This window comes from Rosa chinensis, chromosome 4, assembly GCF_002994745.2.
Source record: "Rosa chinensis cultivar Old Blush chromosome 4, RchiOBHm-V2, whole genome shotgun sequence".
Lineage (NCBI taxonomy): Eukaryota > Viridiplantae > Streptophyta > Magnoliopsida > Rosales > Rosaceae > Rosa > Rosa chinensis.
In genome coordinates, this window is record NC_037091.1 from 50,804,474 (window position 1) to 50,827,503 (window position 23,030).

Sequence of the window (23,030 nt, forward strand, 5' to 3'; positions counted from 1 at the left end):
TACCAACATCAAAAGCTACTCTAACCAACAACAAATGCTACTCTCACAAATACCAGAAAGCTACTCTCACCAGCACTAAAAGATACTCTTACAAACACCAAGAGTTACTGTCACCAACAACAAAAGCTACTATCACCAACACCAGCGAGCTACTCTTATACTAAAGAGCTACTCCAGTAACATAAGCTACTTTGACCATCAACAAAAGCTACTATCACCAACACAAAAAGCTACTGTCACCAGTAAGAAAAACTACTATCACTAATACTAAAAGCTATCTCAAAGACTTGCAATGCTCAAACAAAAGCTACGGTTAATGTGTTAAAAAAAAACTACTCCATTACAAAAACTACTATTGATGTGTTAAAAAACTACTCCACTATAACATAAGCTACTGTTAATCTTGCAATTCCACACAACAGAACCAAGAGAAATCAAAACAATACAAACTAACAAAACCATCCCCCCATCATACAAGAGCACAACTCTTTTTCTTTCCCCTGCAAAATTCCACAACAGATTAATTCAAACAAATCCAAACCCATTCATTCCAATATAACAACAGCACACTTCTCTACATATCTCTATATTCAATGCCTAATTCCGCTTCAGTCAAGCTTTCTTCATTCTCAACCAACATATAGTCACAAAAGTTTAAAAGCTCATCTGCAAGTGGAGGGATATCCGGGTTACGCCCATCATTATATTTATGAGCATTAAAGGCAATCTGCCACACACCTTGTCTGAATTGCTCCCGGCTCTTGTACTCCATATTCCGAACCTTCACCTTGATTGTCGACAGATCCATTGGGTGCTCTATGATGTCCCGGTAATCAGGAGCTTCCTTTTTGGATACTGGTTTTAGAAAAAGATACGAGATTTCAATTCGATCTTTGAGGGACTCTACAATGCGCTCCAAGATGTTTGCCAAACCAACCTGTACAGAATTAAGAACTCAATACAAATAGTTCATATATTACAAGAGGTATTGATTCACATTATATCTATAACAATCAAATCAAACCAAACTACACACCGTCTAATCTTTTTCCGATAAAAAAGATCAAGCTAGAAGCCAGAAATACAAAATGAATGGAATTCAAAGGCTTATCACCTTTCTTGGCCAGTGGTGTCCCAAATCTGGGCCTTGACGATCTTATCATCGACATGGATGTTCCAAGTGGCGAACTCGATGCCGATGGTGGATATAGACTCGAGGTTGAACTCGTTGCGAAATGAACCTGGACAAGAGGTTGGATTTGCCATCGCTGGAATCACCGAGGAAGACGAACTTGAAGAGTTAGTCGTAGTCGCCGTCTGACCTATAGGCCATCTCGAAAAGCCGGAGAGACTTTCCGGTTGGGATTTTCAATTGGGATGAAGAAGCCGAGGGCCTAGATCTGATCTCCCACCGTCGTAGTCGCCGAGCACAGTACAAAACCTCTGTATCCATCAATCAAACTGATCAAGCTCTTCGTCGTTGTCATCTTCAGAAACCCTAGCTTTTCACAACACAGAAGAAAAGAAGAGGAGAGGACTGGAGATCCAGTTCCAGTCGGCGTCGTGCGTCGGAGATTCAATTCCAGTTCCATTCGCCGACGTGATGGTGGAAAGAGGGAGTATTCGCCAGAGAGAGAGAGAGAGAGAGAGAGAGAGAGAGAGAGAAATTAATCTCAGAGGATTTCGTCGGAGAGAAAGAGGATAGAGAATGATTAATCTCAAGCAGTTGGTTCTGAAGGGCAAAATCATCAGGAATGGAAAATTTTCAGGAAGCAAGTGGCCTTAAGAAGACAAAAAATATAAGGTGGCCTTATAACTAATTAAAGTTTCAAAAGATCACTTGTGTGTAATTTTCTATATATTATATTGGCTATGCCTTCATTCAAATAAAAAAAAAATATATATTTTTTTCATTAGAAAATGAATAAAAAGGATTTGTCTCTTTATTTTTTTGCACCGTTATCCAAAAAAGAAAAGAAAAGGACAGAACCGTTAAAAACAAAAGGTGCAGTCGTTAACGCCGTTACCTTCACTCAGCGAGTAGGGTTTTAGAACAGTGGAAGGGGGTTTAGCATTCCGCAACGCTCTCATTGGTATCGATGGAGCTTTTCTCTCACCCTTAAACTCTATCAAAAATTTCCTGGGGTTTAAGCCATGGCAGATTTGGACGACGATTTCGGAGACATCTACACTGATGTCGAAGCGCAGGCCGCTTCAGCCATCAACGGCGTATCGGACTTCGCTCAGTTCTATACAGAAGCCGAAGACCAGCAAGATAGGAATGATAGTAACAACAATGCAAAGAACGGCAAGGGTTTCGTCTCCGATTCTAAGAAACCCAAAGAGGAATTGGGTGGTAAAGTTTTGGGTTCGGAGTCGGATGAGGATTACAGTGACAGTGAGGATGACCTGAATATAGTTTTGAACGATGGGGGTTGTAAAGGTATTCCCTTTCCGGTTTCAGGTGGAGGGAGCATGAGGGTTGATGATTATGAAGATGAGGATGATGATGCTCTTGTGCCCATGAAAGATTGCAAGGTATTCTTTTTAGTTTCAATCTGTGGTTTTAGAGACTTTTATGATGATATAACTGGATAGTATTCTTGGTGTTTAGGCAATTCAACTTCAAATTGTTGATTTTCCATGTGAAAACAGTTACCTTGCTGTGTTTCTTTTGCTTAGCCTTGTTACTTTTCTAAATGAGAGATGGTTGGTGGTTTGTGTAGTATGTATGGACTCAAGGATCTACCTGTCCAAGCAATGGAAAAGCCAATGAGTCTTTGGATTTGGTGTCGCCTATGCCGTTTGGAGGAGACCACTCGCAGATTAGTCGTGTTCGTGATACACCTAATCCAGTGGTGATTCGAAATAGATATGGTTTTCGACTTCCTTGGTATAGGTCAGTGTAAATGCATCCAAAAGTTGGCCTGATAGAGCATAAAATGATTTTTGAATAGTACAGTGTTAAAGTTTGACTGAAAGCATGCCCTGTTTTCTTTCTTACAGGACCATACTGGACGTGGATGTTGAATCATTTGAGGAGAAGTCATGGAGGTATCCTGAAGTTGATATAACAGATTACTTCAATTTTGATTTGAACGAGGACAGCTGGAAAGAGTACTGCAACTCCCTGGTAAGTGAAGTAGTGCTGATTCCATGCTTAAATCTCTCATTTCTGTGTTCTGGCAGTTTGCAAATTATTTTTGTAAACTTTCTATGCAGAGTAACTTGTGGGTAAACTGTAAATGCTCTGGCCTTATGGCCAACTGGATGATACTGCTTTTCTGCAATACTGCACTTTATTGAATTGAATCCTAATGCTTAAATGATGGCAGGAACAACTTCGGCGGCTAAAATCCACACAGTATGGCATGCCTGGCTCTTCAAAATTTTATCAGGTCTATTTGAATCTTTTTGGAGTCTTATCATATTACCACAAAATTGTTTAAAGTTTTTGGTGTTGACATTTCCAATCGTATTGTTTCTACATAAAATAGGTTAAAGAAGCTGGATCTGAGTATGGCAGATTCACCCAGGAAACTATGCCTAAAGAAATGAATTATGCTGGATCATGGACATATGCTTCTCCATCATCAACAGTTTCTGATTTCAGAGTGAGACAGTTGGAACTAGTATATCAGAATTTAATTGATCTACCTTTATCCTCCTCTTTTGTACATGTGATATACTTTCATGTTATTCCCAAATTAGTATTCAGATACTTGGTCCGAGATAATTATTATTTGGCTTTTGATTGTTTCAGCCAAAAGGGAAAGCAATTCAGATAGAAGATAGTGTTGTTGAACGCCAACCATCTTTTGATAGCAGGCATCCACAAAGTTGGAATTCTGATGTTGTGATACAGGTGTGCTACCACTTTGAATCGTCTTATGGATGTTTTGAAGCTATAGTAATTCTCTTATAGCTAATAAAGTGTTTGGGTAGATTTCTGTGCATGATCCCACCCAGGAAACCTCCCATTCTGGTGAGGAACATGGGCATACAAATAGCAGGGCCCATGAGACATCTGAAAATGGGGAGCTTGATGCAAATGGAAACCAAAACAATATCTCATATAATACTACGACCGATGATGATTCATCATTAGGAAGTCCAGAAGCAAACACAAGAAAATTAGACAGGTTCGTGTTCTGTTTTATGCCAGTATGGTTATGTAACAACTACAGTTAGTGGGTTCTATAATTCTATATATTAACTATATGTACAGGTTCTGTATATACATTTAATAATTTTTCCTTGTATGTCATCAGATGTTCCCAGAAGATCAGTGCATCCCATCCAATGACAATAGACTCCGATGATCACAGTAACCAGGTCATTGGTGTTGATGGGGATAACCATAAGGAGGTGAATGGTATCTCATTGGAGGCCATTGAAATTGCAAATAAAGTGACAGAAAGTCTTGACAGGAATACTTCCTGTGCTGATCAATGCATGATGGAGACACTATTATTGGTGAGTGATGGCGATGATCACCTTAGTCTCATTTCGTCATGTTTTGCATCTGATTCTGAAGCTTCCAAGAACAGTGTTCATTTTGATCCAGAAGATATTCATACTCCTGTAAGCCCTGTGGTGAATTCACACACTGAACCACACAAGCCTGTCACATCATCTTTTAAGAACTCAAAAAGCAATTGCATCAAAAGAAAAAGAGTTGATATCCAAGATTATTCCATCTGTAGAAGTTCTTCTCAAAAGAAGCACAATCATCAGGCCAGGAGGCTTAACAGTGGTGATGAACCAAGTAAGCACAGAAACAATGACAATGATAGGTCACCCACCTCAGATACAGAGAACCCATATAACAGGAATTGCTCAGAGAATTTTCGTGGACAGAAGGACAGGCTGCGAGATTCTGGCGGTAGTAACATAGAAGATAGTCCAGATTATAAAGAACCAAAGTTTTCCTGCCATTATGGTATTAGATATGATGATAACCATCATCGGAATCAAAGAGATAAGAGAAATTTTTCAAGTAGAAAAGGTAGTCACCTGTTCCAAGAGAAACTAGATCCATATACGAAAAGAACTTTTAATGAAAGGCAGACTTTCTGTGAAGATAAGGATAGAGATTGGAGTCACTTTGGAAGAATGCAGTTCACTGAAGAGAGGAGTCCTCTCCCCAGCAGGGAGTCCAGGGGGTTGCATTATAGGTGTTCCTCCACCGTTGAGGAAAGGGGTGCTCAATGGGGAAGGAATAGCAACAAACTGCTATTTAAGAAAATATCCAATTATAAGTGGCATGAAGATGATTTTCTGGGAGAAAAAGCTGGGAGATACGCATCATTCACTAGTCGAAAAGGGAATAATTTTGATGACTTTGATGAGAGGCAGTTGCCACCCGTCAGGAGAGAATTAAGTAACTGGGGGCGAAGGGGTGGATATGTGGACAGTCCCATTTATTTGGATGATTCACACTCTGAGCAATTTGAAGATGAATATTGCAAACACAGAGAAAATCGAGACTGCTCCCATCAGTCTTACAGAGACTTGTATACAGCTGATGAAGGAAGCTGGAATCTCTCCATATCACCAAGAAATGAAGTTTCTTACCCAAGAACAAGTGATGAAAGATATTGGAGACGTGTGAGAAAAATAGATGCCGAAGAAGCCAATCAGATTAATTGGTTTGATGATCACCATGATGCTTATGAAATCGAAGATAACATGTATCGTAATGATCATTTAAGGTGGAGAAGATCTAACTGGCAATCTGAAGTTATGCGCTGGACTGAAGACCAGTTTACTTTCAGACATCACAGTGATGAATTGTATTCTGAGAAAGCATCACGTTCTTATCAGAAATTTGTACGGCGTGAAAAATTTCATGCTAAATATGGTCCTCTGCATGATGGAATGCCTATTGATATTATACAGCCAGAGCAGCATGGATTGAAAATGGCCAGAAAAGGAGTCGGTCCTAACTTTATTAATAGAAGTGCTAAGATGCATAGAGTTAAGCATGAGCAGACGTTGAGGCGCAGGGATTCGATGGACTTGGCTGTTAGGGAACAAAAGGTAAAGTTGGGGAAACCAAGGGTGAAACCTTTCCTCACCCTACTTGTATATATCAGTGCTCCAATTCAGTTGAGCAAGCCTTATTTATTCAGGTCAATGATATTACATTGCATCTTTCCTGTTTTTGTTTTTGGTTTCTTATATTGTGTATTTGCTATTCCTTTGCCAAGTAATGTGTTTTATCACTTTTATGAGCCTTTAATGATTTCTAGTTTTTCAATTTGTCCTTCATAAAAATGAGAGGGAAAAAGGTTCCCCGCCAATCATCAAGGCATTGATTTCTAGCATGACCTCCTATTTGTGGAGTTAGTTCATCCACTTTCAATGTTTTCTTTTCTTTTCTTTTTTTCTTTTTTGTACTGCTCAGTATCACTCTGGCATTTCAAGGTAAAGTAGACTTTGCCATGCATGTTGATTTCATGCAGAAAGATAATTCCAGACAATCAAAATGATAGTGTTAAAATATGCTAATGGTTGAATAAGACAAGACTCACTCTTCAAGTTAGCAGAATAATAACTATTTTAGGTTGCAAATTGCATGAATCCAACATACTTTTTAGTTTTTTTGTTTTTTAATTTCTTCTCATATGAATGACTTTTCTCTAGTGTATGGAGAAGATAATCTATTTTCTTTCGTGCTTTGTCCCATTCATGTTTTTTATTCCATGCCTGTTTTTATGTTCTACTTTTGGGTTCATTTGATCTTAAAGCATACTCTTACTTTTTTGTTTTGTTTTTGTTTTTTGGGTACTAAACCATTTCCATATGAATTCATGCGATCTCAAAGTTACTGTGATTATATTGATTATCCTTGTCCATAGTTGTTGGACTCCTTTGGGAACTGAGATTGATGATTGAATACTTGGGGAAGAGATTTGACCATTATCTTTCGTCCTTCATTTATTGAAGTTTGCTCTGCCTTGCTGTCAAAATATATCAGCCTTTATGTGTACAGCATATTAGCTCTTAGTTTACATCTGAAGCTGTAGCCAAGTGATATCTAGTTCACTAGTTGTCTACCAAAGACTCAGCGATCAGCATTATAGATGTTGTTTTATACATTCATTTGTCCCCAGATATTGAAGAAATTTCTTGCACTATTGAAGAGCTGTTGTTTTCTTGTAGTGGGATTGGCAGCTAGGCAACTGCTGGCACAAAAAAGATATTTATTTAGCTGTGTAAAAAGTAGGAGTTGGAGCTTAGATACATTGTTTATGAACATAAAACTCCATTGTTTGATGTATAGAATTTATAACAGAGTGCCTACTGTTAATCAAGCTTACCCATGCATCCAGATAACTTGAGATGTTGATGGTCATCTTCTAGTCATTTAACAGTTTTAACTCCTACAAAAATTTTCATCTTGATTATTTTCATAGCAGAGGGAGTCTAGAAATCAGTTTGGAAGGATGGGAACAGGGAGTCAGGGACAACTATTGGCTTTCTATACTTTTCTAGGTGTGGGGAGGGGGGGATCTTGTACCATATGGCACTTTTTAGAATTTTATTTATCATGCATTCTGCTGCTGATGTCAATCATCTCTTTTACCTATCCAATTACTGATATAGTACGTATCAGTGACATTTCCTTGTGATACACTGCAGATCTCTGCAAGATGCTCCAAAGCCAGATTTTCGATATGCAATGGTAGGCCAGAAAGTAGGGGTGCAGAGATTAGTGGAGAGGGGATAACCTCAGGGAAATCACAGTCGTGTGAATCTGAGAAGGCGAGGGCAGTAGAAAACACCCAAAAATTTGCATGGGACCGAAACAACGAGAAAGGGCATCATATGTTTCCAGTTACAAATCAAAATGCTGATTTGGATATAGAGGAGGGCCAGATTGTAATACAAGAACAGAATACAGCAAATCCTTTGCAGAGAAAACATGCTTATGATCACACAGCACCAGCCCACAGCGTGAAAAAGAGAATGTTTGATTGTCATAATGCTTCCAATGGGAATCAGGTTGTAGAAGGACATGACAAACAAAAGATTCTTCAGACAATGGCTAAAATGGAGCAACGTGAGGAGCGCTTTAAGGAGCCGATCACCTTAAAAAAGGAGCCAGACAAGTTGGTCAAGCCTGAGGTTGATCCCACAGTTCAAGCAGCTGAAGAAAAGCAACATAGGCCAGCCCGAAAGAGGCAGTGGGGTGGTAGGTTCTCAAAGAACGACTCTCTAATGTCGGGAATTCCATTGAAAGCAAGGTTCTGAAAGAAACATCTTTTCCCCTGTTCATTGCAAACGGTCAGTTGACGCTACCTTACCTCCGTGTGAGTGACTCAAGTGATGCGCTGATATCAATAAAGTTGATGCGGTAGGCTGCTGTTTATAAAATGTGATGTCTCTTTTTCAAATGTGGTGTCAGACTTGGTGTCAGGGCTGAAAGTTTCCTCAGAATCATTTTTCCTATTTGAAGCAGGTAAATAAATTAAAGCGCAGCTTGGCATTTCAGATAAAGGAATCAGGTTACAGCTTCATTCTTTTTGTCAGAGAAATTGGAGACATTAGTAATTCAATACTTTGTGTAATGTATAAATTGGAGGTAGATTTCTCCAATCCAAGAACCAAGATTCAGTTTTGAGAATCTGTACATTTACGCTAGGTTATAGGAACCATGTGCTGGGTTTATAACCGTATTTCTAATAGTCAGAACTGTACATTCTATAGGAAGTCACTTGTTTTATTTACTCAATAATCTCTGTCATCTTATCTCTCTTTGAAATGTAACATAGTTCAAGTCACTGTTCATTAGTTAAAGTATTCCCATGGTACAACCAAAAATTAAAATGAAATATGACCTGGCCCACAATAGTTAAATTGCATGCAGCAGAAATGCATCACAATATATTTCAGAGAACGAAATTCACTCTCTAATTTACAATGCATTCGCTTTCATATTTTTTTTTTTTTGGATCAAATTCTTACAAAAAAATAAAATTTAGGTTACTAGAAAAAATCCTATAATCACACTCCTAATTTCAGCCCATATTTCATTTCTCTCCTTTTTTGTTTTTGTTTTATCTATTAAAGACATACAATCTGATCTAGATGAACACCCCAATAATGGTCTTCCACGTGTCATAGAAAATCTGCTTTTTCCAGAACCATACCAGAAAGTGAAAACGTGGCAAAATGCACACCAGTAACCGTTGGTTATGTGCGCGGTCTTTCCCAATTGACTAAAATAGCCCTACACAAAACCAATTAAAATGATTTCCATTGTAACCAATTAAAAGTAATCAGTTGATCACTAGTTTACTGCAACGTGGTCAACCACTGTACTTCTATATTTCTTTCCAGAAAGGATCTTTGGTAATAATATGTCCTGTTTTAAAGAAAAAACATATGAATCTGTAATCAAAATTGAAAAACATTTTCTTTTTATTAGATTTTAGCATTGGGTTTGGTCTTTGTCGATTTAATTCATAGTATCTCTAGTTGTACACCAATTGAGGTCTCTAGGCGACTAGATTTACTGTTTTTTGAGTTAGGTTGGGAGGACGGGGCCTGCTAGCGCCTCTGGCGTAGTATTACAGGGGGATCCCGCTTTGTCTACTTACTTGATTGTACAATGAGTATGTCTATTTTCTATATATCACTGTGGGTACTATCACTGTCTTCTTGTCTATCTAGATGACAGCGGAATGGTATGTAACGGCCTATTCTGGCTTTTGATGAATATATTTTCGCCTAATAGCTCTATTTCCCAAAATAATAATAATAATAATAACAATGAGAAACAAATGTTCTCTAAAATTTTTTCGGCTCAGTCAACCAAAGAAAAGAAATGAAGGACATGTTAGCTTAAGTGGTGAGACCAGTTAAATTTGAATTAGAATTAGGCAAAATCAGAAGTTCGATTTCCTCTCTAATATTAAAAAAAAAAAAAATAAATAAAAAGTGTACACGTCCAAGACGTTTTGGCGAAAATGATTGAAATTAGAGTCTACAAGGCCATAATGGTAATTCTATCCGCAGTGCTCTTCCCCTACCCGCCTCACATTTTGATTCAACTTTAGATCATACGTTACAGTTTAATCCGTTAAGACAAAAGAGAAATGCAGCAACTTCTCTCTTGTTCTTCTTCTTCTTCAAACCCCAACTTCACTCTCTTCTCCACCTCCCCAAACCCTAGCCACCTCTCCAAATTCACCTTCAAAATCCCCAATCTACCCCTCCACTCCCCTCCACGCTGCTCCACCCAACTCCTCGACCACGACTCCTCCGACGCCGCCGTTTCCGACGAACGTAGTCGACCCAATGCCGCCGTGCCGGAAACAAAACTAGCACTTGTCGTCCGCCGGCCCGCCATGGAGCTCCCCTCCGACGAGTCGGCTTCCCCCATCGACGTCGGGCTCGCCAAGTTCGCCAAGAAGATTGCGATATTCGAGCCCCAAGACGGCGCCGCCGGGTTGGATCCGAAAGAGAAGCCATTGAAGGTGAACTTGGACTTGGCATTGTACAGAGCTAAGATCTTGACCAGAAATTACCGCTATGCTGAAGCACAGCAAATACTTGAAAAGGTATATTTACCAATCTACTACTTATTTTCGTACGTGTACATGTATATTTTGGTGTAGATGAGATTGAAGTAGGTAATTTTGTGTGCAAAAGTGTATATATTATTGGCCGGAAGATGGGAGAGCTTACGTGGCATTGGGGAAGGCCTTAAGCAAACAATCGAAGACGGCCGAAGCCCGGGCTGTGTATGAGAAAGGCTGCCAAGCTACTCAAGGAGAAAATCCATACATTTGGCAGGTTGGTGTCTCTCTTTGCTTTTGAGATTGTGGTCTTTGTGCAAATTGTTAATGGTTCGATTCTTAGGATTCATATATATATATATATATATATATATATATATATATATATTGAGGTGTTTGGTTTACAGTGTTGGGCAGTTTTGGAAGATAAGATGGGAAATACGAGGAGAGCAAGGGAATTATTTGATGCGGCCACGGTTGCTGATAAGAAGCACATTGCTGCCTGGCATGGATGGGGAGTTTTAGAGCTAAAGCAAGGAAATATCAGCAAGGCAAGGCATCTGCTGGCCAAAGGTTTGAAATTTTGTGGTGGGAATGAATACATATACCAGACGCTGGCAAGATTGGAAGCTAAAGCAAGTCGCTATGAGCAGGCTCGCTACCTGTTCAGGCAGGCCACTAAATGCAATCCCAAAAGCTGTGCTAGTTGGCTTGTAAGTCATCAGTTCCCTGCATGTAGGCCTCTCTGTTATGAAGTTAGTTTCCCATGTCTTTGTGGTTTGTGGTATGTTGAGATGCTTTTCTTATTGTATTTGGATGCAGGCGTGGGCTCAAATGGAGATGCAACAGGAAAACAATCGTGCTGCTAGGCAACTTTTTGAGGTGATTATATGATTATGCATCAGCATGAGTTCTGTTTCCGTGTAGATAGTCAGAGCAATCTTTTCCTTAGGATGCTTCAGTTACCAAGTTGGGTTCTGTTTAGTTCTATTTCAGTTTGTTAATTCTTTCTACATGGCAACTTGATGCTCTCTTCCTCTTTTTGTAGAGATCAATACAGGCAAGCCCAAAGAATAGGTTTGCATGGCATGTTTGGGGACTTTTTGAAGCTAAAATGGGAAGTGTTGAGAAGGGGAGAAAGTTATTAAAGATTGGCCATGCACTCAATCCAAGGGATCCAGTTCTCCTTCAGTCTCTTGCTTTATTGGAATATGAATACTCAACTGCAAATCTTGCTCGACAGTTGTTCAGGCGAGCATCTGAGTTGGATCCAAGGCATCAACCAGTGTGGATGGTGAGAAACTCTTTTCAGTACAGAGATAAGTCTGATGCGCTTTGTATCTGTTTGGGACTACCACCTGATAAATTGTGAGAGTGATGCAAATCTTATCCGTGACTATCATACCGCCCATTATTGGTAGATGAATTATTTTTCTTTGTCAAGAATAATAGTCAGACTATGATGGTAGGGACTAGGGATAGATTTTTCGGATGGACTGCAAACTATTACATTTCATTTCATTGTTGCCTATACCCTTGAAAAGAAAAAGTCATTTGCATCATTATGCATTGGCCTTTCTTCAATAATAAGCTGATAGAAATATCTTTTGAAATTACAGGACTTAATTGTTCATACATGCATCACTGTTAATTCAACAGAAAACTAATTGGCTGATTCCAAAATGTTGGAGTGTTTAGGCTTGGGGATGGATGGAATGGAAAGAAGGAAACATTACCACAGCAAGGAAATTATACCAAAAAGCATTGTCTATTAACTCAACTAGTGAAACTGCTGCTCGCTGCCTACAGGTAATGATCATAGTTAGGTATCTAGTATCTCATATTCTTGTATAATGTTATGCGAACATGAAACTTCTTATGGGTCTCTTCCATCAAGTTCCTTACTTAAAAGACTATGGAAGTATTAATGAACACATATCAAGCCATATTTCCAAGTGCTAGCAACATGAACCACGTCTTGTCAAGGTTTCATGTGGGTGATCATGTTTTGCAGGCTTGGGGAGTTCTAGAACAGAGAATTGGTAACCTATCAGCAGCCCGGAGATTATTTAGGTCCTCTCTCAATATAAATTCTCAGAGTTATGTCACATGGATGACTTGGGCATCACTTGAGGAAAATCAAGGGAACTCTGTCCGTGCAGAGGAAATTCGTGATCTCTATTTCCAGCAGGTTAGTAACTAGCATAGCTACTGCATCTTGTATGCGAGTAATATAAGTAATGATTTTGCAAACACAACTCTTGGAAGCTAACAGTACCCTTTCTGGTTTCTTTGCAATAGCGCACTGAAGTTGTGGATGATGCTTCATGGGTTATGGGATTGTTGGACATCATAGATCCAGCACTTGACAGAATTAGGAGTGTCTTGAACTTGGATCAAGCCTCCCAACAAAGTCGACTAGATTCTCTCAGAACAATACTAGAAGGAGAAAATGGAAATAACATTGATGAAGAGTCAGATAGCAATGACATGGAAAGTGAGAGTGGCTTTGATGTGGATGCTTTCTGTATAGAAAGATTATCTTTGGATCCATCTAAGCTACAAGTTCAGATGGAATTCTCACTGCCTTCACCAGTAAAGAGATCTAGAGAGAAAGTCTTATAGTGATTTGGTGATGAAGGAATCTGTTATGTTAAAGAGGATGGAGCTAGCATTAGAGTGCTCCAGTATAGATAACATTACAGCATTTGAGTCCGAGTCGTATATAGAATTCAAGATTACCACACCCTTCCAATTCAGTCTGCTGGTGGAAGTGTTGGGGACAAAGAGGCTTGCTTTGGTAGGCTCGGTGGTTTGTAAGTGAAGTATGTATCATGTATGAGGCTTGCCTTGTATATCTCATGCCTCAGCGTAAGGTAACTAGATTGAGCTTTAATTAGGCTGTCTATAGCCCTTTGTAATTAACTTACTGGATTACCTCGACAGCAAAACCATTTTGTGTTGGGATCATGATCGATATTCATCATAATGCCCGGTATGTAAGAATCAAATGTGGACTTGTCACAAATTATTATAATGTATATGATGATTAGCTTGATATCAATTTTAGTTTAACATGGATACAAACTGTAAATCAATACTAGTAACTTAATGAAGCATTGTATCAATTCATTAAGAATAGTAATCCATTGCTTAGTCTACAAGAAAGGCTACAAGATTGTGATACATTAGGATTCTAATTAGGAGACTTATTCCTTAAGAATTGCCTTAATGGAAGGAATCTAAGGGTTAACTATCCTATATATATGGATGAATTGGTCCTTGTTGCTACCACGATTTATTGCATTAGTTCTGTCCATTGAGAAGCAAGGTTGGTAAGCAACAGAAGGCTATATATATTCTAGTGATCAAGTTTGCAGCTACATAAGATGGAATCCATGCCTGTGATTGCTGAAGGTAATTTTTGGTCTTGTTGTGATTGTTGTCGAGTTATTTGCATATGATTGTGAGCATGAATATATGGTTTTACAATTGGTATTAGAGCATAGGGTTTTGCAAATATGTTTTAGTTTTGCTTGACATGAAAATCAATTTAAGGGTTTTGCAAAACAATCAAACAAAAAACAAAAACAAAAAATTCTTTGCTTTACAGGTTAACAGGCATCAGCCTTTTAACAAACACTAGGCCCAGTCACAGCACGAGGACTATCCAAGCCCAAACCTGACCAAAACATAGAGAACAAGTGACCGTTGTATCACAACGGTTAGTTTTGATCAAGATGAAGGTCTGGGACTGGATTCGGAAACGCGCGAGATGTTTTCATTTCGAGAGGGGATTCAAAACCCCAATTGATGTGAATCAAGGAGCCAATAGAGTCGATTTCTGCATCTAGATAACGAATTCACGCTTCTGCTGAGAATTTTAGCAGTAAATTGGGGAAAAAGCAAAATCATGTTTTTCTGTGAAATTGGTTTCGATTCATAGCATGATAATTAAGTTTTTGATTATGCTCAAGAACCCTAGTTGCATTCCCGGCGTGCGTTAGGTTGGAGTAGATGGTGACTGGATGAAATTTACGATTTCTTGATTGTTCTGTGGTTTTCTTGGAATCGAAACAATTTTGGTTGTGCTTGAATATGCATGATGAATTGATTGCTTATATGGTATTGCATCTGTGATTATGTAACAATGTATGAAGAATTAGAATCTCCCAAAAGCTTTACACATTGTAGAAATTGACAGATGCAAGAGCTTAATTTTCTCATAAAGTGAAAAGCTCATGAGTTTTGTGGTTTTCTGTTGGCATAAGTGAACATGGTGCATAAAGCATTCTTCATTGATATTGGTGGAAAGCATATGGTATAACAAAACTCAAGTTGTGTCATGTGTTTTAAGACTATACTTTTATTTATCTTCCAAAGAAGTGATCAAGTATGGTCTTAGAATGCAAGACAAAAATATGCATGCTTAATGGAAATATATTTGGATACTTAGAAATTTTTCTTCTGTCTAAAGATGTGGATAAATTTATTTGGATAACTTATTTTTGTTGAACATGGCATAATGATAAAGAACTCCGGAATATTATGCTTCTGGTCAAAAGTGATGCTTAATATTATTTTATGTATGGACTGACATGAATGCAAGTATGGATTGTTTAGGTTTTCTGTATGATCTTATATTGGATTGTTCTTGTTTTGGTACTTAAAGCTTGATAAAACACAGAAAACTTCAAATTATTTTCTTTACAAATTGAGAACTCACATAAATTTTGTTTTGCTCCTTAGGTAACTCTTACATGAACTTGAATAGTGTCTTGATGCTAACTGGAACCAATTATAGAGCTTGCTAAGACTCTGTAGAAAACTACATGGGAATGCATGAAAACATAGACTATTGCTTTACTGAGGATAAGCCTGCAGAGTTGAATGAAAAGAGCACCAAGAAAGAAACTGATCTTTACAAGAAGTGGCGTAGATCTAATAGAATGGCTAAGAACCTCATTTGTACTTCTATGTCTAAGACTATCAGGGGAAGCATAGAAGAGCTTGAGCTAGCATCAGATTTTTTGGAACCCATAGCTGCTAAGTTTAAGGAAAGTGAAAAGGCAGAAGCAGCTAGGCTAACTAAGGAGTTTCATGATTTGAAGTACACGGGTTCAGGGCGAGTTAGAGAGCATATAATGAAGATGATCAACATAAATAGCAGACTTAGGGAGCTCTTGATGGGGGTTAGGGATGAGCAGGTACAATACTCAAAAGGGTAACTGGACTCTAGATGAGCTCATATCCATTTGTGTGGATGAGGAAGACAGGATTAATAAAGAAAAAGAGCCTGCCACAACCATCAACCTCATAGAGAAGCCTAAGAAGAAAAAGCCTCAGAACAAGCTCAAGCCTACCAAAGACATAACTAAGAGTTCAACAGCTGTAGTGGCCAAGGAAAACAGGCCATTTAGGTTCAAGTGCTACTTTTGCAAAAGAGTAGGACACATGAAAAAGGATTGCACTGGCTATAAGAATTGGTTAGCCAAAAATGGTAAGATTTTTTCTAATACAGTTTTTTCTTTAGAAATTAATCTCATAAATGTTGAACCATAGTCTTGGTGGATAGATTCAGGTTCACCTATTCATTTTACTAATTCTTTGCAGGGATTCATAAGGAGGAGAATCCCAAAAAGTGATGAAGTGAACTTGTGTGTGGGAAATGGCATGAGAGTGGCAGTCAAGGCTATTGGCACCTCAAAACTCGATTTAGGATTAGGAAAATTGTTAGTTCTGGACAATGTTTTTTATGTACCGTCCATGAGAAGGAATTTGGTTTCAGTTTCTCTTTTAGTCAAATCTGGGTGTAGACTTGTTATTGATAGTAATGGAATTCTTATTTCTAAAAATTCTGTTCAAATTGGTTTTGGTGTTATTATGAATGATTATTTACAGTTAAATTGTGTAATAACTCAACAAGAAATTTTACTTGTTGAAGATAAAACAAACAGTACTACCACTTTAACAGGTATTAAAAGAACCAACTAAATGAAAAGTCTACATTTTTGTCGCATAGAAGACTTGGCCATGTTTCAAAAGAGAGGCTGAAAATTTCGATGAAAAACAAAATCCTAAATGAACTTGATTTTTCTGATCTAACAGACTATGTGGAATGCTTTAAGGGAAAAATAACCAATACAAGAAAGAAGACTGCATAGAGAAGCCAAAATTTACTAGAACTCATACACACTGATATATGTGGTCTATTTAGGCATCAAACTATCTGTGGAAATGTGTATTTCATCACATTCATTGATGATTTTTCTAGATACAGTTATGTTTATCTACTTTCAGAAAAAGCACAAGCATTGAAAGCTTTTCAAATCTTTAAGTTTGAGGTAGAAAATCAACTAGAAAAGAAAATCAAAACAGTGAGATCAGATAGAGGTGGTGAGTTCTATGGCAAGTACATTGAATCAGGCCAACAAAAGGGTCCATTTGCCTTGTTTTTGCAAGACAGTGGAATTAAAGCTCAATACACAACACCCTATAATCCACAACAAAATGGTGTTGCAGAGAGAAAGAATAGGACCCTTTTGAACTGGTTAGATGCATGATGTGTACAACTGGTTAGCCAAAATTTCTGTGGGGGGAGGCTTTAAAAACTACAAATTATATTTGCAACAGGACACCTAGCAAAGCTATAGAAAAGAATGCTTTTGAGCTTTGGTGTGGCAGGAAACCTAGTCTTCATCATTGCCATGTTTGGGGATGTCATGCAGAAGCTAGGATTTATAATCCAAGCTTGAATAAACTTGACCCCAAAACTGTTAGTTGCTATTTTATAGGTTATCCAGATAAATTTAAAGGCTACAAGTTATATTCTGCTCACCATTCACCTAGGATTAATTTTTGAAACTCATCAAGTAAAATTCCTAAGTGAAAAAGTTCATAATACAAACTTTGAGGATTTAACCTCAGATTTTCAGGAAATTGTGTCAAATGAGAATATAATGTACGTTGTAGCATTGCCTTTAGAACAAGAACCATTAGCAACTGAAACTGTTACAGAAAATCAAGATGCACAAGATCAAGTGCCTGATCAGGAAATGCATCTTGATGATCATCAAGCTGAACCAAAAATTTTACCTGAACCAATCCCTGATGCAGAACCTCAAAATCCTCAAATAGATCAACCAAATCCTGAAAATCCTTAGCCTAGAAGATCACAGAGAGCAAGAAAACCAGCTTATTGGGGGGGTGGGGGGGGGGGGGGAGAAGAGAGTGACTAATTGAAATGGACTGTGTAGAGGACAATGATCCAACTACATTTAATCAGGCCATTGAAAGTAGTGAATCTCATCAATGGCAGCTAGCAATGGAAGCAGAAATTGATTCCATGAGCCAAAATGCAGTTTGGAAATTAGTTGAACCTGACCCTAAACAGAAGCCTATAGGTTGTAAATGGGTTTTCAAAACCAAAAGAGATGCAAATGGCAATGTAGAGAGACATAAAGCAAGATTAGTTGCCAAAAGTTTCACACAGAAGGAGGGCATCGACTTTACTGAGACTTTTTCTCCAGTTTCTACAAAAGACTCGTTTAGGATAATCATGGCTTTAGTTGCTCATTTTGATATGGAGCTACACCAAATGGATGTTAAAACAGATTTTTTTGAATGGTGAACTAGATGAAGTGATTTATATGAGGCAACCAGAAGGTTTTGTACAAGTTGGAAGTGAAAACTGAGTGTGCAAGTTAAAGAAATCAATTTATGGCCTAAAACAAGCTTCTAGATAGTGGTATAAGAAATTTGATTCTGTGATTTCTACTTTTGGATTTACAGAAAACCTTGTTGATGAGTGTGTTTACTTGAAGACAGTTGGGAACAATTTTATTTTCCTAGTTCTCTATGTGGATGATATACTCTTGGCGAGCAGTAACTTAAAATTGCTTAAAGAGACCAAGAGCTTTCTATCAAAGAATTTTGACATGAAAGACTTAGGAGAAGCATCTTATGTACTAGGTATTGAGATTAAAAGAGATAGGGCACATAGACTACTTGGTTTGTCTCAACAGAATTATGTTACTAAAATTTTAAAGAGATTTGGTATGAAAAAGTGTGCAGCTGGAGAAGTTCCCATGTCTAAAGGAGATAAAATGACCAAGAAGCAGAGTCCCAAAAGTGATATTGAAAAAGTGAATATGGAGTCAAAGCTTTATGCTAGACTTGTAGGAAGTCTCATGTATACACAAGGCTGCACTAAGCCAGACTTGTCTTTTGCAGTAGGGATTTTATCAAGGTTTCAATCTAATCCAGGCCATGAGCATTGGGTAGCTGGGAAGAAAGTGTTGAGATACCTATAGAGAACCAAGAATTACATGCTAGTGTATAGACAAGTGGAGGATCTGAAACTTGTTGGATTTTCATACTCTGATTTTGCAGGGAATTATCCAGACTCCAAGAAGTCAACTTGTGGATATGTATTCATGCTTGCAGGAGGTGCTATTGCTTGGAAGACCATGAAATAAACACTTGTTTCAACTTCCACCATGCAAGCTGAATTTATTGCAGTGTATGAGATTGTGTGTGAAGGACTTTGGATCAGAAATTTTTTGATGCAGACCAAAGTGTTAAGTCACATTGTGGCTGGAACACTTGTGATTTATTGTGATAATGAAGCAGCTGTTTTCTTTAGCAAGAACTGTAAAAGATCAAATAATTCTAAACACATTGATTTGAAGTACTATAGTGTTAGAGAAAGAGTAAAGCATGGTGAGATAGCTGTTTTGAGTATTGACACCAATTCACAGCTAGCATATCCTTTCATCAAGGCATTGTCAGTGGCAGCATTCCAGATACAGCAAGCATTGGAGTTTTAGCTAATCTAGATGCTTAGGTTCAGTAAAGAGTTAGTACAGTTGGAGCAATTTAAAATTTTAAGGTTCTTGAGTTCTTGTATTTTTTGAGTTGCGATTTTTCAGTTTATGTATCACAACTTGTTTGTAATGATAGTTTTTATTATCAATAAATTTTTGAGGTATTTCCAATTATAGTTTTGCTGCAGCTTTATTGTTTTATTTTGAAAATTATCATCTTGTTTTGAATATCATACTTGCTATTAGCTTAAATCATGTATAGCATGATGTTAAGGTACAAGCAATAATTTTAAGCCATCAGTGTTCAGTAAATTTTGCTTGAGTTTATGGTTTAAGAAACATAAAGTAGGACCTGGTATATGCCTTCTTGTTGATACACATTAGCATATATTGTATCACTTCTGGATTGACATATGTAGATTGCAGGAGCTTGTGCCTGTGCTTTTGAAACTCTACATTTTTGTTAAAATGTATATTGTTTCTTGCTCTGCATAAGTAACTGTGATCTGACCATGTTGGAATGGATTTTTGATTCAAGTTTGTTATCTGGCGCGCACTTTGGTAAGTTAAATTAGTTTTGATATTATATGGTGCAAATCATCAAGAATAATATGTGTTAGTTCAAGGGGGAGATTGTAAGAATCAAATGTGGACTTGTCACAAATTATCATAATGTATATGATGATTAGCTTGATATCAATCCTAGTTTAACATGGATATAAACTGTAATCAATACTAGTAACTTAATGAAGCAGTACATCAATTCATTAAGGACAGTAATCCATTGCTTAGTCTACAAAAAAGGCTACAAGATTGTGATACATTAGGATTTTAATTAGGAGACTTGTTCCTTAAGAATTACCTTAATGGAAGGAATCTAAGGGTTAACTTTCCTATATATATGGATGAATTGGTCCCTATTGCTACCATGATTTATTGCATTAGTTCTGTCTATTGAGAAGTAAGGTTGGTAAGCAACAGAAGGCTAGCTATATTCTAGTGATCGAGTTTGCAACTGCATAAGATGGAATCCATGCCTGTGATTGCTGAAGGTAAGTTTTGGTCTTGTTGTGATTTTTGTCGAGTTATTTGCATATGATTGTGAGCATGAATATATGGTTTTACATAGTATACCAAAATTCTTGTGTCATGTTTATGAGTGAGTGGCTCTGGTAAAGTGGATGACAGCATTTTAGCCCTATGTATGTAACTGGAATCTATTTTCTTTCACTTTTTATAAAAGAGCAAGGTAAGTCGAGCTTTAATCTTTACCAACACCTTTTCTCTAATAAGGTGTTGGCTCTTTGAGAACACTATAAGAGACTATTAATGAATTATGCTCGGATTTGGATTCACTCCTAACCTGTACTTAACCTTCCCAAGTATATTATCGGATTAAAATACGTGGTAATTACAAGCTCTAATGGTTCACAATGAACTTGTGGGAATTAAAAACTTTAAGGTTAATCTTTGTAACTTGTCGGATTAATTTATTAATCTTTTCTGAAGACCATGAGAAAGTGCATATATGTAACTACACAACACTTCTAACTTTTTAATGCCAATCGTTGCCAAAAGTGTTAATCTCCTAAATGGTTTGGAGTGAATCCAAATCATTCTTGCATAATTTCATTCAAATGACACCCTATTGGAAGATTCACGATCTTTCTCACATCAAACTTACCAAAAAGAGCTAAAAGACAATATTTTTCCTTGCTGCTTCCTTCCCGTAAGCTCCCTCCCATAACAGCCTTGACCAACTTTACTTTCAACATAATCCCCACCCATAATGTTGACTCATAAGTCACACTGAAATCCTTTTTGCATGCCTCCATCTGTTGGAATTTAATTAGAATATTTCAAAATACTTGCTATTTTTGAAACCTCCTTTGAACCGTTATTTGCATATAGTAATAGTCATTAATTCTTTTTGTGTCATTAACTCTCTTTGATTGTGATTATTACAAAGATTTCATCAGTTTGGATTATTCATTTGGTTAACTCTGCAACTATATTGGTTCATTCCTTAATTGATACCTTCAGTTTTGATTTTTCCTAATCAATGTCATTATATTCATTTTTGTTACATAAGTTACAAAACTTAATTGCTATTGGCAAATTGTTATTGCATTAATCATCCTTGTCCTATATAATCTCTAGTTTTCCAAATCAAAATATACAACAAGAAATTCAATATCCTTTGTTTCCTTTCCGAGCTCAAAGTATTCATGTGTTTCCTTTAATTTATCTATGCCACCAAAAGAAAGTTTCAAGCTGTTCGATACGATCCGAGTATTGTACGTGTACACCTACAAGGATCGAGGTTGTTGTACCTTGGAGGGTAGGGCGCCACAAACCTGCTACACCGTGACATTGTCTCTGAGGGACGAAATCTACTCTTAAGGGCAGTGTTTACACGCCTCAACCTTAAACTCTTTTTGAAGTAATCATTGGGTGGGGCTCGCAAATCTAAAAGATAAGTGTTGATTTTCTATTTTCAGCTTATTATGGCATTAATATGATTATATTTATTTACTAATAAAATATTGTATTTGTGGAATTTTGTAGGAAACGAAATCTGATAACGAAAATAACATCCATCGACCAAATTTCCAACAATCGTAAGAGTAGATTTCCATTGGTGGATGTTTCCTTGTGGAATGCTTAGACATGAAGATAAGTCATTTCTTTTCACCACTTTATTGGTTTATATTTTCAACGTGCTTATTATGGTTTTGAAGAGTTTCAAAAGTATTATTGATTTTTGAAAGTCTTTTCACCGAAACCTAAAACAATTACTCTTTGTTTATTGCTGCATTATATTGGAAAATTATGTTCTAAACTTCTACCATGACAATTATTCTTTGCATTTAATTTGCATGGTTGTCAATTTTGATTGCTAATGATTTTTCAATTGGCATTTAAATGTTGATACTATAATATGCAATTTTTCCGTTTATAATGCATGGAGTAGTAATGGTTTACATTATGTCCTACCATTAATTTTAGTTTTATTTGCATTAAAATTGATTTTATTTGTTATATTTTGAGAAAGAAAAAAAAAATAAAGGATTTCTTGAAATGTTGCCTTTGGATTATTGTTTCTTCGGAAATAATAAAGTTGTTGCCTCTCAATATTTCCATTGCCTCTTAATTAAGATGATGACTTGGTTGCCTGAAAAATAAATGTGTTCATGAATAATGGATTGAGAAATTATTTTGTCAATTTTACATTGACGGTTGCCTATGGTAATTTGATACTAAAGAATATTATTATCTCACTGCAGTTGATGCATTTGAAAAATGTTGCCTTAAAATTTGTCTACAAGTAATAAGGGTTGCCTCAATATTTAAATGGTAATGAACATGGTTGCTTTGAGAATTTGGTTACCAAGAAAGTAGTTGCCTAATTTCATATTATCGGTGCTTCCGGATATAATGCAGAGACAACAAGTCTCTAAACATGGTTCCCTAGCCATATTTGCTTAGATGATTAGTTGCATATGCTGCCTTAAGTTTTTGGGTTGCCTTTCAAATTTTCGTTCTGTTTCGGTCAATGTTGCTTCAAAACAAATAAAAATATGCAGTTTTTATTCATTGACGCCTCGATATTGTCCCTTATGCTGATGCCTTGAAAAACTATCTCATTGATTGCTACCTTCGGTTTATGCTTTGA

The 23,030-nt window shown here is 37.2% G+C and overlaps 3 protein-coding genes across 6 annotated transcripts; 2 read left to right on the forward strand and 1 right to left on the reverse strand.

Moving 5' to 3' along the window:
* Positions 1-574: 574 nt before the first annotated feature.
* Positions 575-1,266, reverse strand: LOC112199490 (transcription initiation factor TFIID subunit 1-like). The gene is made up of 3 exons (XM_024340505.1): positions 1,115-1,266; positions 998-1,004; positions 575-937 (listed from the first exon to the last, which is right to left on the reverse strand). Exons 1-3 carry the CDS (start codon positions 1,264-1,266, stop codon positions 575-577), a joined length of 522 nt encoding a protein of 173 aa, XP_024196273.1.
* Positions 1,267-2,051: 785 nt separating this feature from the next.
* On the forward strand, positions 2,052-8,684 carry LOC112196450 (FIP1[V]-like protein). Of its 4 annotated transcripts, XR_005810173.1 has the most exons (10): positions 2,053-2,538; positions 2,727-2,899; positions 3,007-3,133; positions 3,336-3,398; positions 3,498-3,632; positions 3,764-3,865; positions 3,946-4,142; positions 4,272-6,042; positions 7,648-8,362; positions 8,468-8,684. XR_005810173.1 is itself a non-coding variant. In XM_040518886.1 (9 exons), exons 1-9 carry the CDS (start codon positions 2,155-2,157, stop codon positions 7,733-7,735), a joined length of 3,132 nt encoding a protein of 1,043 aa, XP_040374820.1. In that variant the 5' UTR covers positions 2,052-2,154; the 3' UTR covers positions 7,736-7,884. The 4 variants fall into 4 exon arrangements, 3 of the variants coding, with proteins under 3 accessions (XP_040374820.1, XP_040374819.1, XP_024192565.1); XM_040518886.1 differs by lacking the exon at positions 8,468-8,684 and having other exon boundaries at positions 2,052-2,538; positions 4,272-6,134; positions 7,648-7,884; XM_040518885.1 differs by having other exon boundaries at positions 7,648-8,684.
* Positions 8,685-10,077: 1,393 nt separating this feature from the next.
* LOC112200863 (protein high chlorophyll fluorescent 107) lies at positions 10,078-13,604 on the forward strand. The gene is made up of 8 exons (XM_024341870.2): positions 10,078-10,571; positions 10,663-10,806; positions 10,937-11,242; positions 11,352-11,411; positions 11,578-11,823; positions 12,228-12,338; positions 12,544-12,720; positions 12,831-13,604. The coding sequence occupies exons 1-8, from the start codon at positions 10,107-10,109 to the stop codon at positions 13,152-13,154; spliced, it is 1,833 nt and encodes a 610-aa protein (XP_024197638.1). The 5' UTR covers positions 10,078-10,106; the 3' UTR covers positions 13,155-13,604.
* Positions 13,605-23,030: the final 9,426 nt, after the last annotated feature.